This window comes from Neofelis nebulosa, chromosome 8 (genome assembly GCF_028018385.1).
Source record: "Neofelis nebulosa isolate mNeoNeb1 chromosome 8, mNeoNeb1.pri, whole genome shotgun sequence".
Classification (NCBI taxonomy): Eukaryota; Metazoa; Chordata; class Mammalia; order Carnivora; family Felidae; genus Neofelis; species Neofelis nebulosa.
Window position 1 is genome coordinate 20101097 of NC_080789.1, and position 19688 is coordinate 20120784.

The 19688-nt window shown below is 34.0% G+C and overlaps 2 protein-coding genes across 9 annotated transcripts in view; one reads left to right on the forward strand and one right to left on the reverse strand.

The window, feature by feature from the left end:
* Positions 1 to 1366: 1366 nt before the first annotated feature.
* On the forward strand, positions 1367 to 17968 carry SYCP3 (synaptonemal complex protein 3). 4 transcript variants are annotated; one of them, XM_058741626.1, is made up of 9 exons: positions 1367 to 1576; positions 2429 to 2574; positions 3083 to 3149; positions 3295 to 3329; positions 3606 to 3723; positions 4817 to 4916; positions 7361 to 7459; positions 10179 to 10283; positions 17790 to 17968. In XM_058741626.1, the coding sequence occupies exons 1-9, from the start codon at positions 1479 to 1481 to the stop codon at positions 17808 to 17810; spliced, it is 789 nt and encodes a 262-aa protein (XP_058597609.1). In that variant the 5' UTR covers positions 1367 to 1478; the 3' UTR covers positions 17811 to 17968. The 4 variants fall into 4 exon arrangements, with proteins under 4 accessions (XP_058597609.1, XP_058597608.1, XP_058597610.1 ...); XM_058741625.1 differs by lacking the exon at positions 17790 to 17968 and adding an exon at positions 10415 to 10769; XM_058741628.1 differs by lacking the exon at positions 17790 to 17968 and adding an exon at positions 10415 to 10769 and having other exon boundaries at positions 1491 to 1576; positions 2425 to 2574.
* CHPT1 (choline phosphotransferase 1) overlaps positions 10321 to 19688 on the reverse strand; it is a 36005-nt gene continuing 26637 nt past the window's right edge. Inside the window, exons 6-9 of one of the 5 annotated variants that reach the window (XR_009265410.1) lie at positions 16308 to 16466; positions 15729 to 15854; positions 13166 to 13365; positions 10321 to 10494 (exon numbers count right to left, since the gene is read on the reverse strand). Coding sequence is in view for 3 of the 5 variants with exons in the window: in XM_058741624.1 (XP_058597607.1) it covers positions 11899 to 11988; positions 13255 to 13365; positions 15729 to 15854; positions 16308 to 16466 (486 nt within the window). In the remaining 2 variants the exon portion in view is untranslated. Of the gene's footprint in view, positions 10495 to 11420; positions 11989 to 13165; positions 13366 to 15728; positions 15855 to 16307; positions 16467 to 19688 lie in introns of those variants that run through there. The other 4 variants (XM_058741622.1, XM_058741624.1, XR_009265411.1 and 1 more) reach the window with 4 other exon arrangements.

Genomic DNA, 19688 nt, shown 5'->3' on the forward strand with positions numbered 1-19688 from the left:
GGATAAAGAAACAGACCCCAAAACATATAGAAACCTGTCATACAAACATGGCTGTTGCAGGGAAAGCATAAATTGGGTTCCACATAGGGCAAAAAAAAGCATAAATTGGGTTCCACATAGGGCAAAAAAAGTAACTGGATTCTACCTTGACACTAGGTACAAAAATCGATTCTAGATAAACACTTAAAAAATAAAACGCTAAAACCTTTATATTTTTGTGACTTCAAGATAAAGATGTGTTTCTTTGAAAAGATACAGAAAACAGTCATAAAGATTAATGGCTGGTATATATAAAGACTTATAAATCAATTTAAAAACCCCAAATAAGAGATTTTCATGGAAAAGGAAATGCAAATGGCCAATAAGCATAACAAGAGCTTAATCTTACAAGTAACTACAGAAACATAAAGACCCCAAAGTAATATCATTTTATACTAGAATGGCAAAATTAAGAAATGTGACTATTCTAGGGGTACCTGTGTGGCTCATTTGGCTAAGACAGACTTCCACTCAGGTCATGATCTCATGGTTCCTGAGTTCAAGCCGCAAATCAGGCTTGCTGCTGTCAACCCCAAGTGTGCTTGGGATCCTCAGTCCCCCTATCTCTCTGACCCTCCCCTGCTGGCACTCCTTCTCTCAAACATAAATAAACTTAAAAAGAAAAAAGAAAAAAAAAATCTGACTATTCCAAGGGGTGAGTATATTGAACAATGAGAACTCTGCCGGTGGAATTGGAAACCAGTTCCCCATTACTGAATGTCATCCAGCCTATGACCCAGCAACTTCACATCCAGATTCTCTGCGAAAACTTTAGCATATATGTAGATCAAAATTTCATAGTGACATTGTTTATACAGGCTGTATTCTGAAAGCAATCCACATGTCCATGGAATGAACTATGGAGCACTGAGTCACAATAAAATACTATACAGCAGTGAAAATGAAAGAACTATGGCTACACCTAATAATATAGATTCTCTTAGTGACGTAATGTAAAGAGATGCAGAATATTACAAAGAATACGGTACAATTTTTTATTTTTTTTGTATGGCCCAAACGCAAACAAAACCAAGCAAGTTTAACGGCACGTATGTAAGGCAACAAAATAAGAAAACAGGAGGATGAAGATTTACACAAAATTCGGGATAATTAAAAAAAAAATCTCTGAAAGGGGAATGGTGGGGGATAGGATGGTAAGGCAATCCTGAAGAAATTCCAAGGGTTCTGGTAAAATTCTACTTCACAAATGACATGGTGTTTAACCATGTTTCATTACTTACATATTCTTCTGCAATTTTCAAATACTACAAAAATTTGAAACTTAAATTAAAAATCAAAACTAGAAAAGAACATACCTCAACCATAGTAGACGCGCAGGCTACCACCCGCAAGGCACTCTGGGTCAGCAGTCTCGTGGTCAGTTGCCCGTGGGGGCGGAACCTGTGGCCTTCTATAGGCATGCGCGCTACCACCAGCCAATGAGCGACGCCCCCAGACGAGGGTCGCTTGGCTTTTCTCCCGCGGGAATTCTGAGTTGCCTCAGAAGAACGTCGCGACAGCCAAGCGGATACCTCAGGTGAGGTGCTGGGTTGTAGGATGCTGGAGTGGCGGGGACACCCGTAGAAAGACCTATATCTGTGGTCATCGGCCATTGGGGTTTTTTTCAGGGGTGAGGAGGGGAAGATTTTGTCCAGCGCAGGAGAAGGAGCCAGGGGCTACTCTTAATTTGTGAGGCAAATCTTTCCGACTGGCACTACCTGGGTGGGGCCTCTGACGGGAAAATCAAGTCCGTGAACTTCACCGAGGGCAGGGCCTTGAGCAGGCGAGGGCCAGGTGGAAAGCCGCGGGCTGAGTGGGTTCTGACAGGTCTGGAGACCCTGAGCACATTTATCTCTGGAGAGGAGGTGGGCCTTTGTCTGTGGGCGCATCTCTCCCTCGTCCCCGCCCCAAACCCGTCAGAAACAATTAAAATGAACCGAGGGCGTCTCTTCGTTTGTCCTCGATGTCTATGTTGTGAAAAATCATAGGTGGAATTGTTCTTTTCCGAGGCACAGATTGCAGAACGTTTTTATTTTATATTTATTTCGCTGTAAACTCATTTTGGGGCATGCTCACGACCGATCCTGTCAACAACTACAATTTCGCTCTGTGACTGAAATGCACAAACTAGATTTGCCCGAATTTAGCCAGAATCCGGCAGAAGCGGGACTAAAATTCAGATCTCAATCCTCAGGTGCAAACTCACCGTCGACGCTGTCTTTATCTTCTTTGTTAACTTTCGGGCCAACAGATTAAGTGAGGAGACTCCCCAAATGTTATTCACCTAAGATGATCTTTATTTGATAGCGCTAATTTTGAAATTTACCGGTTTACTTAAATGGTGTCTTTGGATTCAGAAGGTTTGAGAGACTTATTTTTTAAAAGTCAGAAAACAACTAAATATGGTGCCGTCTGGAAGAAAGCATACAGGGAAATCTGGGAAGACATCAGTGGAGGATCAGGTCGTAAGAGCCTATGACTTTGAGAAAGAAGATAAAAAGGATCTGAGTGGTTCAGAGGAGGATGTCACTGAAGGTACAGTATATCTAATATTGTTGGGCAGTGACCATGTCCTGTACTTCACTTGTTTTGAATGCACTACATTTTAAACGATAATAAAACTTTATTTGTAAAGCATTTTGATGTGCTTCATGTTTCTCATTTGGAGTTAGAAAAGCTTACACAGCATCTCTTGCCTTTACAGTCATTATTCTCCAGATTTCTGATTGATTGGTAAATAAAATATATAACATTTATGGCATAAATACATATAATATGTAAAAATAAATAAGTACAAACCTGGCCTATTATGACATTAAGACGGGAAGACTTGCAAAATTGTTCCTATAAAATGGTCATGGATCCTGATTTAATTGCATCCAAACTGCAGAGAAAGTACTGTGTTTATACGTCTGCTTTAAACAGTAATGTTGGCAAAAAATCCTAAAAGGCCTCAAAATTAAGATACTACACCATGAAAAATTACCATGAAAAATGGCATACTTAGTTTTGAAAATATTTTTCTTTCTTATTGTCAATGCAGGGAAGACTCCAGTAATTGATAAGCACGGGAAGAAAAGGACTTCTGCAGGAATATTTGAAGATATGGGGTGATGTGCTCAAAATAATTTTTGCCTGTTATATAAAGTACTTTAAGAAAAGTCTACTTTGGTTGTCCAGCAACTATTGTATGTAAAATACTGGGTGTGTGATATTTTGATCCTTAATTAAAAGCTTTTTAATGTAATTTCACAGGGGCGAAGTACAAAATATGCTGGAAAGATTTGGAGGTATGTTTTAGGAGATATCTATTTTTCATGTTTAGCTTTTTAAAATCATCTCTAAATTAAAAAATTTAGTTAGGAAAGTCAGAATCGGGATAGTAATAGCTGAAAGTTTTCTTAGAAAAAAAGCAGTCTTGCTTTTTAATATTATACTTTAAGATTTAATTTTAAATGTCTTTCCAAAACTGTTGAACCAGCTGTACCCCTATTTAATTTGAACATGTGGCAACAAAATAATTTTCATCAACATTAAGTTTTAATAAGTATTTATTTTCAATAAAGCTGACATTAACAAGGCTCTCCTTGCCAAGAGGAAAAGACTAGAAATGTATACCAAGGCTTCTCTCAAGACTAGTAACCAGAAAATTGAACATGTTTGGAAAACCCAACAAGAACAAAGGTAAGGTTGTTGGTTTTTCACAGACACAACGTTTGTATCATTTCTTAGTATCCATTGGTGCAAATTATGAAAAATACTATCATTTTCTATTTATTGGTGTTTCTAGTAAAAAATATATTTGGCTTTACTTTTCTCTAAGTCCTTTCTTTAGTCTTATAACCGTACTCCTTCATAGACTTGAGATGATTTCCTAGAAATCAATGATTATCTTTTTCTCCATTTAAATAACCATTGAGTGGGGCGCCTGGGTGGCTCGGTCGGTTAAGCGTCCGACTTTGGCTCAGGTCATGATCTCGTGGTCCTTGGGTTCGAGCCCCGCATCGGGCTCTGTGCTGACAGCTCAGAGCCTGGAGCCTGTTTCCGATTCTGTGTCTCCCTCTCTCTGTGACCCTCCCCCGTTCATGCTCTGTCTCCCTCTGTCTCAAAAATAAATAAACGTTAAAAAAAATAAAAAATAAAAAAAAAATAAATAAACGTTAAAAAAATATAAAAATAAAAATAAATAAATAAATAACCATTGAGTTTTTTTTACTATAAAGGAATAAAAAGTAAATGTCATCTAAATTATGAGTCTTGTGATAGTTACTTATTTAACAATGTAGAAAAAGATCAATCTTATTGTAAATAATCTGTATATTTTAGCTGATGGCTTAATGTTACTGTTTACAAAATCATTGTCATACCAAAATGGGGAAAAATTAAGTGAAATATTTCTATTTGGAAATCTTATAAACATAGTAACTTCATTGAATCTGTTTATCATATCAGAAACTATATTCAGTTGGAGAAGATGAGAAATAAACTGCATGGAGATAAAATGAAGTTTTCTGGAAAATTTGTATATATAATAAAACTTCCATAGATCTTAAGAACTAAAGCATACAAGAGGGATTTTCTGTCAGCTGGTTAGGAAAATAAATACTTCTAGAATCAGCATAAATCATTATTTTACTTTTTGTTTTCACATCTGAAAATTTAAGGAGCCATTATTTCCTTCCTTTATTGTAGTATTAATTATGTCAAATCAATTTTGTTTTGAATGTTTTTTCTATTGGTATGACATATGATAATAGTCATTCTTATGTTTTAACAGGCAGAAGCTTAATCAAGAGTATTCTCAGCAATTTCTGGCTTTGTTTCATCAGTGGGATATAGATGTGCAGAAAGCTGAGGAACAAGAAGAAAAACTAGCTGTTAGTATCACACTTAGTTTTATAATTAATCTATTATAACCAAGTGTCAAGTAGGAATGGAGAGCCTAGCTATGTAGTAGATCCGTAACACTCAGCTGGGTTTCACTTCCCATGCTGGCTATGTGTTTTGGCCCTGCTGAACGGTAAACCAGAGAATTATGGGTACACACCGTATTTATAAAAGCTGTTGTTCCTGTATTGGTTGTGATTCTTGCAGTTCCAAGTGACAGAAATTGTCAAGGTACAAAAAACATTATTGGTTTATATAAAAGAAGTCCAGGAATAGTTTGGTTTCAGGCATAGCAGGATGGGTATAAGGAAGGATTGTTTACATAGTGTCATTTGGGCTCTGTCTCCAGCTCTTAATAGGCTCTTTCAGTGTGGTAAGCAAGATAGCTTCTTGCATTTGTAAACTTGCTACAAGTTTAGTAACCTCAGTGGATTAAAATAGACTTTCTCAATAACTTGCAGAAAGAAAAGTCCATTGGAGGAATATCATTGATCTAGTTTGGATTATTTGCCCATTCCTGAATGAGTCATTATGGTTAAAACATGGTTTACTTTTAATGACTAGACTGTTGTTACATGCCTATCTTTATAGGAGATGGAAGTGAGCCCCTCCCATATATAACTATGTTAACTATCCTTGTATTTAATTCTTTCATTTATAAAATTATCACACATTTCTTATTTAAGAGCTAAGGTACTATTCATATTAAATAATCTTAGGGGTTGGTTGATCAGCTCAGTTTTAGAAATGTTAATACGAAACAACCAAGGGGATGTGTTGAGTAGGCCATTGGTATATGAGTCTGGAGTTCTGGAAAGAGACATGAGTTGAACTTACAAAGTTGGGAATTCTCAACATAAATACATCATTTAACCATGAGATTGGATAAAATCACCAAGGGAGCAATTGTAAATGTGAAAGAGAAGTAAGTCTAAGAACTGAGCTCTGGAATAGGTACTTCAGTGTTTAGAGTTCAAGAAGATGAGGGAGAACCAGTAAAGGAGACTGAGAATGAGTGGCCTAATAGGTAGAAAAAAAGACTCCAAGTGAAGTCAAGAAAGCCTTTGAAGAGAGAGGATAAACTTTGTCATATGCTACTTATAGGCCACATAGGGTGGATTTGGCAATGTGGAGGTTGTTGGTGTTCTTTATCAGAATGATTTGGTAGAAAAGAGAGTACAAAGAGTTGACTGGAATGAGAATAAGAGAGGATAGGAAAGATAGAAATGGGGTGGTAGCCTGAGTAGAAAAGGAATAGTGTGTGGTTTTTTGTTTAAGAATGGAGAAAGAGCAACATGTTTGTGTGCTGATAAGAATAATCTTGAGAAAAAATAAGGAATTGAAAGAGGGGGACAATTGCTAAATTCTTTAGAATGGTTGGGACATGTGAAAAAGTTGGCTGTAGCAGAGAACAAGTATAGTTCATCCTTAAAAATAGGAAATAAGGTAGAGTATGTGAACACAGATAGATGTAGTTGTGTAGGTAGATATGGTGATGGGGACCAAAGTTCTCTTTGGATTACTTCTATTTATTTAGTGAAATAATTAAGGTCATTGGATGGTAGAAAAGAAGTTGCTTTTTGAAGTCAAATGAGACAGTATAAAATACTTTCCTGAAGAGTGGGCCAGTGAATAGACTAGGAAAATGTAATTTCCAAGTAGCATTAAGGACCAATTTAGGCTAGTGATCACAGTGATCATGATTTAAAGTGAGACCTACCAGCATATAAATGTGGGGTTTTCTGAAGTCATGACCAGCTACAGACAGAGTAGCTGGAAAGTTGAATTTAAAGAGTTCAGAGTAGTATCTAACACATGGTTACTATGAAGTTTGCTATTGTTAATACTATGTAGAGGTTGCAGATACTGGCAATTACAAAATCTAGGGTATGAGTATGTGCATGAATGGCTAAAGTAGAATGGGAGACAAAAAAACCATTGGTGAAAAGTAGGCCAAGAAACTGAAAAATCAAAATTATTGGAAGGATTAGCCAGGGTGATACTGAAAGCACCAAGAATTAAAACATATTTTGTGTATTGTTAAGTGTTCCTACTCAATAGCTGTTAGGTTTATTACATTATTGTTGTATATGGTGGTGAACTTGGTAATAATAGTTAAAACAGTGTTGATTAATTTTTTTAATGTTTATTTTTGAGAGAGGGGCGCAGAGAGAAAGGGAGACAGAGAATCCGAGGCAGGTTCCATCCAGGTTCTGAGCTGTCAGCATAAAGTGAGATGCAGGGCTCAAACTCACGGGCCATGAAATCATGACCTGAACCGAAGTCGGATGCTTAACCGACTGAGTCACCCAGGTGCCCCTTAAAACAGTGTTGATTCAAAAACTATACCTTTTAAATTTAATGCAGAATTATTTTTTGTTAAATTTTAAATTTTATCCAAATTGTTATAATTTTTTTTCTTTTACATTTGTAGAACCTGTTTCGACAGCAACAAAAGGCTTTTCAACAATCTAGAATTGTTCAGAACCAGAGACTGAAAACAATTAGACAGTTATATGAGCAGTTCATAAAGGTCTGTTGTATTTGGTTATGTAATACATTCTTATATAACATTATATTTGGAAATAGAAGATAATTTTTTCCTTCTAAGTTTAAGGGAAAAATTTTGCTTACATATTTTAAATTCTTACTTTCCATTTTGTTACAAGTGTTAAATATATTTTCATTTCAAGACTCTAATGTTATCGTGGGGATTATTAAAAACAGGAAATGGTGAATTGGGAATTTTACCTAAATGTACATATTATGCATAAAATTCATACTTTATTAACTTTAGTAATAGTTCTATCTTAACTAAAAATAGAATGTCCATTAATTATTTCTAGGTAGTCTTTTACTTGTCTTTGTATCTCTAATATTTGCTAAATAGAAAGTACCCAATTGAAAATGAGGAATATCTTATTTTCTACTGTATTATATATGTGCTTTATGGTATATTTGCTTTTAGGATTATTACAGTGACTAAAAATAGCTTTATATGCCATCTTATAATCATAAGAGATGGCTCAGACATAGAATAGAATGAAAAAGCCAGTTGATTAAAAATTTGTGGATTGAGAATTAGCTGACACATATGCATATTAGCAAATTGTGGTTTGTGGCATTGCCCTCTTATTCATGCAGATACATATTTTTTTAGTATCAGTTCATAGGAGTTCATTGGAATCCTGCACGTACTTTTTTTTTTTTTTTTTGATGTGAGGGATCCTTTTAGATAATCTTGTTCAAATATTAAAATGTCACCCCTTTTAAAGGAATTGGGATGCTCTGAATAAACTAGTAAAATAGTTTAAAACAATTATTTTTAAAGAAGTTTAATATGTATGTACACCAAAGTTATTTTTAAAAGTGTTTCCAATCAGGCGCACCTTGGTGGCTCAGTTGGTTGAGTGTCTGACTTTGGCTTAGGTCATGATCTCATGGTTCAGTTCGTGAGTTCAAGGCCCACATCGGGCTCTCTGCTGTCATCGTGGAGTATGCTTTGAATCCTCTGTCCCCCTCTCTCGGCCCCCCTCCCAATTGCGCTCTCTCAAAAATAAATACACGTTTTTTTAAAAAAAGATCCCAATCAGCTTGCTTTAATGCACTTTAAAAACCATTTGTTAATTGGTGAAGGTAGATGAAGTACTAGATTTTTTAAAAATCTTATCACTAAATGTTACACTTAGATTAGGAATTTTAGTATTATATTTGATTCCTACATCTCCCTTATTCTTCACATCCATTTATTAGTAGGTCCTGTAATTTTTGCTTCTGCAGTGGTTCTTTCTCTCAATTCCCAGTGCTACTATCCTAGTTTACAACCTCATCATTCTTTGCTTGTACTATTAAACCTCAACTGATCTTTCTGTTCTTCAAACTACCCTTCATAGGTCTGTCATACTATCTTCCTAAAACATCTTTTCCCTCCTGAAAGTCAGTAACTTCTCATTTTCAATTCTTAGGTATTCAAGATCTCCCTCCCACCCCAGCCCATAATGTTATCTTCTTTTTATGCTTCAATTACTACATTTGTCTGGTAATTCCCACTCCTCCAGATAATTGCTTTCTCTGAACTCACTCACTATGTACTTCCATTATGCTTATGCTCTTGCCCTAAAATACTTTTACTTTTTCTATTGAAATTGTATTCTTTTGACAACTAAATTGGAATTAATCGTATATTTTCTACTACATAGCCATAGCAAGTTGCATTTCCATTCCTGTTACAAAATTTTGCATTGTTTATATGTTTCTTCTTACTGTGATAAAAGCGTGATCATGTATTATTGTTTCTAAATTTTTCCATACGCTTAATATAGTACTTTTTAGATAGTAGGAGTTAAGATCACTGTTTGTTAGATGAATAGTAAAGATTTGTAACATAATTTGTTTCTCATAAATTGAAAAAAGTATATTATAGATCATTTTATTCCCTCTAATAAATTCACACCCCACTATTAGTCATAATAATATAATAACATAACTACCTGATATTTTGAAAGCTTATTAGAAATTTTAAAAATTATGGTATTCTTTTTTTTGGTTCTATTTTGACCTTAACAGCTCATTAACTTGTTATTTTGAGTAAAATACACTACTGTCGTACCTCCTATAATAACATTTGATCCATGTCTGATGCTTTTTGTTCCTTTAGTGCATGTCTTGGTTTCTTCTATTACTTAGAAAATTTTTATTTAGATAAATAATGCACATTATTTAAAGATCCTACCTTTAAAAAATTTTTTTTAAAGTTTATTTATGTTGAGAGAGAGTATGAGCATGAGCAGAGGAGGGGCAGAGAGAGAGGGAGAGAGAATCTCAAGCAGGCTCTGTGCTGCCAGTGCAAAGCCCAACATGGTACTCAAACTCATGAACTGTGAGATCATGACCTGAGCCAAAATCAAGAGTGGGATGTTTAACCAACTCAGCAACCCAGGCACCACTTTAATTTTTTTTTTAATGTTTATTTTTGAGAGAGAGAGAGAGAGAGAGAGCACGAGTAGGGGAGGGGCAGAGAGTGAGGGAGACATAGAATCTGAAGCAGTCTCCAGGCTCTGAGTTGTCAGCACAAGAGGCCGATGCAGGGCTCAAACCCACTGACTGCAAGATTCTGACCTGAGCCAAGTCGGACACTTAACTGACTGAGCCACCCATGCACCCCTGAAGATCCTACTTTTGAATACTAATTATACAAGTTTAGAATCTGAGATGAAAAGTGGTGGTAACTGAACTAGCCTTTTGCGTTTTAGAGTATGGAGGACTTGGAAAAGAATCATGATAATCTACTTACGGGCGCACAAAATGAACTTAGAAAAGAAATGGCTATGTTGCAAAAAAAAATTATGATGGAAACTGTAAGTCATTATATTTTAAATTGAGAAAAAATAAGGATTAATGCAAGCACTGAAATATTTTATTTGCTGAAATATGTATAACACTTATCTAAAAATTAAACAAATGTTTAATATTTCCTTTCACATAACAGCAGCAGCAAGAGATGGCAAGTGTTCGAAAGTCTCTTCAATCCATGTTATTCTGATGACTCTTTGAAGGAAGAACTTGAACCTAAATGATATGATACAATTATAACATTAGCTAAGAAGAATGTAATTGTTTAGAGTGGTTTAAAAATTCTAGTTTAAAATAATACATCGTGTTAATCTTTAGCTTCAGTGCAAGAACCCCTTTCTGTTAACCTTCACATAAAGCTGAACAGTTATGTGAGTAGTAGCAATTCCTAAATTATATATACTAAGCCTTCAGTTCTTTAATAGTAATTGTGAATTTTTCTCTTTAACACTTGTCAATTAATTTTTAGCAATAAAAATGATTTAATTTCAGGTTTTGGCTTCAGTGTATCTGCATTAGTCCCAAAAGGTAGAAAGCACAAGCATAAAAGGTTAAATTGTTCTTCCTTAAGAAAAAATGTACAAAATCTATGTTATATATACATCCTATCATGTATACTCAGTAAGTTGCACAACCAATTCTAATGAAATTAGGATTTCAAAAGAAAATCTATTCTATTGACTTATAAAATTTATTAAAAGAAACCTAAGTTTGTGTTCAGAAATAAATTAAACTGCTAAAAACTATTAAGAAAACCAAACAAGATCTATAATCAGTTTTAAGACGTGGATTTGTGAATATGTCATTTCCACAAAAACATCAAAATGCCATTTAATTGGATTTGGTCCACAATTAAATGACACATGCCCTTAGTAACGATTAAACGTATATCTAACATACTTAATTACTTATGGTTTAAATGCTTCACATCTGTCTTTAAGTTACCTAGAAAATATTTTGTTTTTCAGTTTTAATATTCAGTAAATATACAGAAGTTTGATTACATTCATTTCCAAACGAACAGTTGATTTTATACCTTGTCTCTAAAAATACGCATTTTTTTAAACATAGCATAACATATGAAACACTTGATTTAATAATATTAAATATTAAACAATATTAAACAATATTAAATTGTTTCACATTTGTTTGAAATAAGTTAAACTTACTATTTTTTGCTGAAATTGCTTTCATTGAATCAGTCAAAACAAAAATATGCCCTTGGAGGAAAAGGAGTGATTTTCTCCTGTTTTTCCATGTTTTAAATTCTAATTTTTACCCCTATTACCCACTTTTACCTTAGTTAAGATTTTCCAAGCCTAAAAAATAAGCCCATACTGATTCTCTTTTTCTAGCTGTGATAAGTTATACAAGAAAAAATTAATGATTATCTAAGGAGACAGTTCCAATTTTTTTTCTGCATTTTGTAAAGGACTTCCCTTTTAAGCCAAAGTTGGAATGTAAATCTTAAGTACTATTCAAACACTTTAAAAAGTCCTATCCAAACACTTTAAAAAGTTTACCAATAGTTAGAGGCAAAATAAGTACTCCAGAGTGATTTCTATGTACTTAATTTACATATTTTTTCCTTTTAAAGAATAATCCCCTTTCACTATTTTTTCAATATACCTTTTTATTGTCTAAGACACAGTATGTGTTCATTACTCCTTTAATTTTGATTATTTCATCGTATGGCTTAAGGTCTACAGACTGTTGGATAAAATTAATAAGGTAAGATGGGAGTGTGAATCACAACAATCCTTGTAATAGTTCTAATTTTCATAATGAGCAACATAAATGCTTTTAAGTGAGAGTGGAAAGATAATCAGTACATAATGTATTTAGTGATGGGACAACTGATATTTATCATCTCCCTATCATGAGTCCATGTGTATTTGAGGTTAATTTTGCTGAAATTTTAAAAGGAAGATATTGCCATGTTTTCATAAATTACTAATTTTCTTATGTCAACTGTGCTTTAGCTGCTGTTTTATGATTCATAAAAGGGAATGTTTAAAGTCCACTTTTTTTGTGAAAATTAATTTTAACTCAGAATATCAAGGAATGTATAAAGATTCATTTGTTTTCTGAACTGGTAAGACAAATTCCTTTTAGTAAATACAAATTATAGAAAATTCCAGTAGCCCATTTAAATTCTAGTTGCAAGCAAGTATTTCTTTTTATACAACAGTAATTAACATACCTCTTTTGAAAAATGGCTAATTAAAAAAAATCATAACATCATTTGACTCAATAATTACAGTATTACAATCCATGAACTTATATGGTATTATGAACTCATTTGTCAATTTTTAGCAATTAAAGTAAGCATTGCCCTTAATATGGCTAAAATCCTTTAAGTCCTAAATTTTTTTTTTAATTTTTTTTTTTTTAGCGTTTATCCATTATTGAGAGACAGACACAGAGCGTGAGCAGGGAAGGGGTAGAGAGAGGGTGAGACACAGAATCCGAAGTAGGCTCCAGGCTCTGAGCTGTCAGCACAGAGCCGGATGCGGGGCTCGAACTCACAAACTGCGAGATCATGACCCGAGCCGAAGTCAGTTGCCTGACCAACTGAACCATCCAGGCGCCCCAGTCCTAAATTTTTATGTAATCCCTTAGCAATGAAAACCCAAAGTATCTGATAAAGATTTCTGAGATAAAGAGACTCATCTTTAGAACCACAGTGGTTTACTTTCTTATCCTCAGAAAATTGAAATTTCTTTCTTTGGCTTTCTTTTTAACTAATATATTGTAATACTCTGGTAATACCTGTGATCAAAAATGTCGATATACAGTGAGGGCTTTACAACTGAAATAAACATAATGGAATCTACAGGACTTAATGTTTTACATTCAAATATAACCTTATTTATTGTATACTAGCCTCCTGCAAAGGGGAATTTCCTTCACTCATAGGTTCCCCTAACTGCTTCTCCTCTTTTCCTTGGGCTATTAGTCAATATGCTTGTGAACCTGTTCAGGTGCTTCATGACATGAAGTCTTGAAGATATTTAGATGAAGGTGTCTTGAAATTTGCAGGCACAAAGCACTAAAGTACATCATCATATCAAATGAAGAAATGACCTTTGGAAGCAAAAAAAAAAAAAAAAAAAAATGGATTAGGGCCTATCTTTTCTGAAGCAGCAGTTATTTTTCTGTCCCCTTCCCTACCCCACCCCCCAGAATCTCAAACCTTAACCTAAATTCTTCAACGAGAATATTACATTTTGGAGTACTTTCATATATTTCATATTTGGACCTCACTATAATCCTCTGGAACATGCAGGATATTTCACAGTTATAAAAACTGAGGCTCAGAATGGTAAAAGGCCTAGACAAAAATACAAAAGCTGGAAAGTAACAGAACTTGTCTTCTGACTCCACATTCTTTCAATTTTCTGCTATGCAACAAAGTCATAAATTTTCTATTAGAAGGGACTATTAGTCACTTAATAAAATCATCCCATCATATACATTTCTTTTTCCTTTGAGATGGTTTTAAGAAATAAAGGCCTGGAAAAGACACAATAGTTGAGGAGAGGTATATACAAAATTGTGTTGAATACAAAATTAAGGAGAAAGGCACACTCTAAAAAGTTTATCAGAGACCAGGGGCAAATGCTTCCTTTCAGAGAAAGGAGGCTCACAGCTCTGCCAGTGGAGAGAGAATTCTCACCCATGAGGGGAAAATCTCCCATATCATTTACTTGAAAAGTTCTGTCTGACCGTTTTCTCTCTGAAGCAAGGACCTTATGTTTTTGTTTGGTCCACAACCAAACTATATGTCATCATATAGTGTTTTTTGTTGCTTTTTAATTGTGATCGACATAGTGTTTTAGAGAAAAGTTCAATTTGCCTTCATCACCATAATCTCTACCAGTGGCATAAACCAGGCCAACTCATGACAAAATAAGTACCTGAATTTTTTTTTTTTTTTTTTTTTTTTTTAAGTAGGCTCCATGCCCAATGTGGGGCTTGAACTCACAACCCTTAGATCAATAGTTTCATGCTCTACTGACTGCGCCAGCCAGGCACCTGGTTCTTGAATTTTTAACACCTGATGTCTTAATTACATTAACAATTCCATTTGGCAATGTATATTTAACTTTAGTAAAAGAAACCCTATATTGAATTTTTGGATATTTTGAATAATTACCCCCTATTTTTAAAATTTAGATTGTTTTGGAGCCCTAAAAATATGTATAGTGGATGGCAAATTAAAGAACATTATTCTGATTTTCGAACACTTTTTAGACTATTGCCTGAAAAACTTCCAAGGATTAAGATTTACATCTCCCTACCATTTAAAAAATGAAAGATTTTTGAATGGACCATGAATGGGTATTAAGCTATTTACTCCAGGAAAAAAATAATACTGTAGAACATAGTATAAGGATCATCAGATGTACTATGGTCCATGCACAGAACAGATAATATTTTAATGCTTAAATCTAACAAATACGGTAAATTATTCAAATTACCAAGAGATTCACTGAAGGATTTCCTTTAGCACACTTTAATATGTGTTTATGTATCGCTAACAATTAGGTGAAAGTCACTGAGGTCCAGAGGTAGGGGAAAATACAGGAAAGTTGTTCAGAACCACTATTAACTGAAGACCATAAAGACAATATCTCAATAAAATAAAAAATTGAATAATGCTCCCTTTATCCATGTTTGTGATTAAGGTGTTAACAATAGTGATTTTCTTTTCTTCAGATGGCTAGAGCTTCTCTCTTAAGCACCATAATTCTATGTTTTATAATCATTTTGAATAGAAACTAATATATGTATGACATATATACCACTTTCTTAAGTAGAATGTAGACAATGAGAATTTAACCTTTGCTTGATGAATCATTATTATTGATATAAATTATGCACTGTCCTCATGAGGCATACAGGTACATCAGGTTGCTTAATTCTAGCACAAAATGGTCCCAGAATCCCATACTTGGTAATACTGTCTTTTCTATTTTGTTTCTTCACTATTAGCTGACAGTTCTTGATGCAATAAGTGCCCACATTTGCTAACACTAACTCCATCTAATTTACCAGTTACCTGCTATAAGCTCGGTATAATTCTAACAAGCTTGATTAAGTAAAAGTCAGACACTTAATAAGTATTTGCAGTTCTCTGGGCAGAGTGAAATCATTTTTGACATCTTTGTATTGTTTTTGGTAGGGGAGAAAAATATATTTTTAAGGTACACAGTTGTGTTTTTAAAGATTTAAGTTGTTGGAAGCCTGATCTCCAGATAATGTGGGCCATTTCTATACACACACAAAAATGATTCACGGCTTAAAAGGAGTATATTTTTAATATTCAGAAACATTTACAGTATACATAGTGAGGCTATCTGCTATCTCACTGAAATGACTCTTAAGCATAGGGTTATCTGACATATATTAAGAATAAATAAAAATCTTAGCAGAAAAGAACTTACCATTGCTATCCAAAGAACAACATATTCGTCTATAAAATTATTAAAGTATTGGTCTAAAAATAAAAGACCTGGGCCAAAAAAGACAGTGTCTTGAAGATACAGTTCACTTTTGGTCATGTGAGCTATCTATAAAAAAGTAAACAAAATAATTTCACTATTAAGTTTTAAATATTTTAGCTTTTACTTTTCAGGACAGAATCGTAACTTTAATTCACTATTAAGACAAAGATAAAGAGACCATTTAATCTCACATTTGATCCGGAAATACTGATTCTAAAACTTCTCAAATTCATGACTAGGTAGCTTGTTAAAGTTCCCAATATTTAAATTCCTTGATATCAAAAAGTTATAGTTGATAATTACAGCTAAACAGATAATTAAAAGACTTACCATACAGAAAGGAAATTATCTCCCTGAATATAACATTAACTCATTCACAGTTTTACTTAGAACATGAATAGCTATTTATTGTAATGATAACATCATTAAAAACCTAACCATTGTATGGAATACTTTCCAGCTTTGTATTTGAGGACCAAGTACATTATTTATACCATGAAATATAAATTAATTTCTTACCACCAATTTTTGTGAGACTTTAGCAAAGACACATCCAAACATCAGGGTATAAAGACAAGGATGCTTTTCAAACACATTAGTTGCTGACTTTTTATAGATCATTATTGCCAATATAATAATTATTCCTATGTGGAGTCCAGGTGACAAAACACTAGTGCCCTAAGGGATAAATCAGAAAATCAGCATTATATTTTAGCACTACATTTATCACAGTGCAAACATTTTCTGAATATCTATTTTGTGTTAAGAATTAGAGACCTAAAGAAGGGAGAATGGGATGTCCATGGCCTAAAGGACTATGTAGATCTTAACTGTGCCTTCAAACTTCCACAAAACTATAGGGTTACAAAGAGGTAATACAGTGCCACAGATGTTTGATTTCAGTTTTATATACACCACGCATTTTAAACTAACAACCACTAAAAAGTAACAATATGATATATTCTATACAAAATTTTACTATGCTGAAGGCATAGTAAAAATCCAACATTTGGATTGCTAAATTAACATATTTTTGTCCAGATACTGGAATAAAGCTTAGCCTGCCAATTTTATTTTTTATTTATTTTTTTAACATTTTGTTTTTTAAATTTTTTTATTTATTTTTGAGAGAGAGACAGAGCATGAGTGGGGGAGGGGCAAAGAGAGAGGGAGACACATAATCTGAAGCAGACTCCAGGTTCTGATGTCAGCACAGAGCCCGACACAGGGCTCGAACCCATGAACCATGAGATCATGACCTGAGCCGAAGGCAGACCCTTAACTGACTGAGTCACCCAGGCGCCCCAAGATTTTATTTATTTTTTTTTTATTTTTTTTTTTATTTTAAAACAAAAATTTTTTATTTATTTATTTTTTTTTATTTTTATTTATTTATTTATTTATTTTTTTATTTTTTAATATATGAAATTTACTGTCAAATTGGTTTCCATACAACACCCAAGATTTTATTTTTAAATAATCTCTACATCTAACATGGATCTCAAATTTATAACCCTGAGATCAAGAGTCACATGCTTGATTGACTGAGATAGCCAGGCATCCCAACCTACCAATTTTAAAAAATATTTTAACCACTGATTAGGAAGAGTTTAATTCTGCCCTGGTCTCTCTATATACCAACACCTCCCACCCTCACCTTTTTTTGCATTTAGACTGCAAATGCCTTCTTGTGTAACACTGTAAATCCAGCCCATTACATTTTTACCTATGTGAATCAGGATTCTCTCAGTACTGCTTATCCTAAACAAAATTTAGACTAAAAAAAATAGTGCATTTATCTGTATTATGGTTCTGTAGATTTTATTCAAGAAAATCTGCTGCTAAAACCATCGGAAAAGCACCAGTTTAAGAGTTAGAAATCAACCACTTCTTAGCCATAGTGTTTGATTTTTTATCTTCTTTCAAAATATAATCAATTATTTCTTAATAAAATATTATCTAAAGTAGACATTGATCCTGACTAAATCTTATTTTCTTTAGTGGAATTCATGTTCCAGGTAGTACTCTATCATCCATGGTCAAGCAACAAGTATTCGTAAGTACCTCATGCACAGTGCTGTCCTGAAATCAACTGAAGAAAACACTTCATAAAACGACAAATTAATTTTTCCAAACATATCAGGACTTATGTATCTATATGATTTATATTTTGGTTTCGGATTATGTACATAATATGTATTCATAAATATTGATAATTTATGAATTATGTGGATTCCTTTGAAATTGTCTTGAGAGCTAGTTTATAAGTCATTTAAGAGAATGAGACTTTTTTTTACTAAAAATGTCATATTTCACGTTTACTACTCTTATTTATTAAATCTGGCTCCATATCACTTTCTTTTTCTCAAAATCAAATCTATCCTGAAAGGACAGAAATTTTGAACTACAATACCAAGGAAATCAAGGAGAGTAAGTTACAGCTCAAATGATTCTAAAAAGGCATTCCAACAATGTTTTGACAGAAGATGACGTCACTGGACTAAGTACTTCTTAGGTTGTTTGTTTTTTTAATGTTTATTAATTTCTTTTGAGAGATAGAAAGAGAGAGATAGGGAGAATCTCAAGAAGGCTCTGCACTGCCAGTGCAGACTTGGCCTTGATTCCATGAACCACTGTGAGATCATGACCTGAGCGGAAATCAAGAGCCAAAGGCTTAACCAACTGAGTCACCCAGGTGCCCCTTTATCGTCTTATGTTTATCTTAAAGATGACAATATGGCTTTTTAAAAACATAAATATTGTATTTGCTTAAAAAGCTGGCAGGAATTCTGACCCTTTCCCACATAAAAGCACTGAAGTTTAAAAAATATATATATAAATAAATACATGGGGCGCCTAGGTGGCTCAGTTGGTTAAGCGTCCAACTTCGGCTCAGGTCATGATCTCATGGTTTGTGAGTTCAAGCCCCATGTCAGGCTCTGCACTGACAGCTCAGAGCCTGGAACCTGCTTCAGATTCTGTGTCTCCCTCTCTCTCTGCCCCTCCCTGCTCACGTTGTCTCTCTCTCTCAAAAAATGAATAAACATTAAAAAAAATTAAAAAAATAAATAAATACAAAAGTATTATAGTATGAGCAAAGGGGATGGGGAAAAATGGAGGGAGGGAGGCAAACCACAAGAGACTCTTAAATACAGAGAACAAACTGAGGGTGGACAGAGGGGTGGGGGAGAGGGAAAATGGGTGATGGGCATTGAGGAGGGCACTTGTTGGGATGAGCACTAGGTGTTATACATAAGCCAATATGATAATAAATTATATTTTAAAAAATGTAAAAAAACAGAAACACACGGTGTACCTATTCAACTTAAGAATTAAGGTTTAAAATTTTACCTTTTAAAATATTAGAATTTTTAAAAATTTTTAATGTTTATTTTTGAGAGAGAGAGAGAGAGAGAGAGAGAGAGCGCACACAAGTGGGGGAGGGGCAGAGAGAGAGAGAAAGACACAGAATCTGAAGCAGGCTCCAGGCTCTGAGCTGTCAGCACAGAGCCTGATGAGGGGCTCAAACCAACAAACCATGAGATCGTGACCTGAGCCGAAGTCAGACGTTCAACTGACTGAGCCACCCAGGCGCTCCAATAGTAGAATAATTTTTAAAAATATATTTTAGTGAAATTTCACTAAAATTTACTTGATGAGTAATAAATTGCCCTGTATGTGAAGCCATGACCTTTGGCAACTTTCCCGCTATTAAATCAGGAACTCATTCCCTGAGAATGGAAATTCTTAATTATGTACACTAATAAGACAGTAGATGATTAAATAGAATGTCAGAAAAGTCTACAAGAAAAAGGCTTCAGAAAAGAGGAAAAATGCTTTATTGGTTAATATGTTTTAAAGTGCTTTTGTATTATATGCTTAAAAAGAAAGATAGTTCCC

What these genes read in the sequence shown, in the direction of transcription:
- SYCP3 (XM_058741625.1), top strand. Translation starts at nt 1,479, where the DNA reads ATGAGCGACGCCCCCAGACGAGGGTCGCTTGGCTTTTCTCCCGCGGGA. An exon ending in TATGCTGGAAAGATTTGGAG is followed by an intron (nt 3,330 to 3,605) that starts GTATGTTTTAGG and finishes TTTTCAATAAAG; the next exon opens with CTGACATTAACAAGGCTCTC. An exon ending in AAAACCCAACAAGAACAAAG is followed by an intron (nt 3,724 to 4,816) that starts GTAAGGTTGTTG and finishes ATGTTTTAACAG; the next exon opens with GCAGAAGCTTAATCAAGAGT.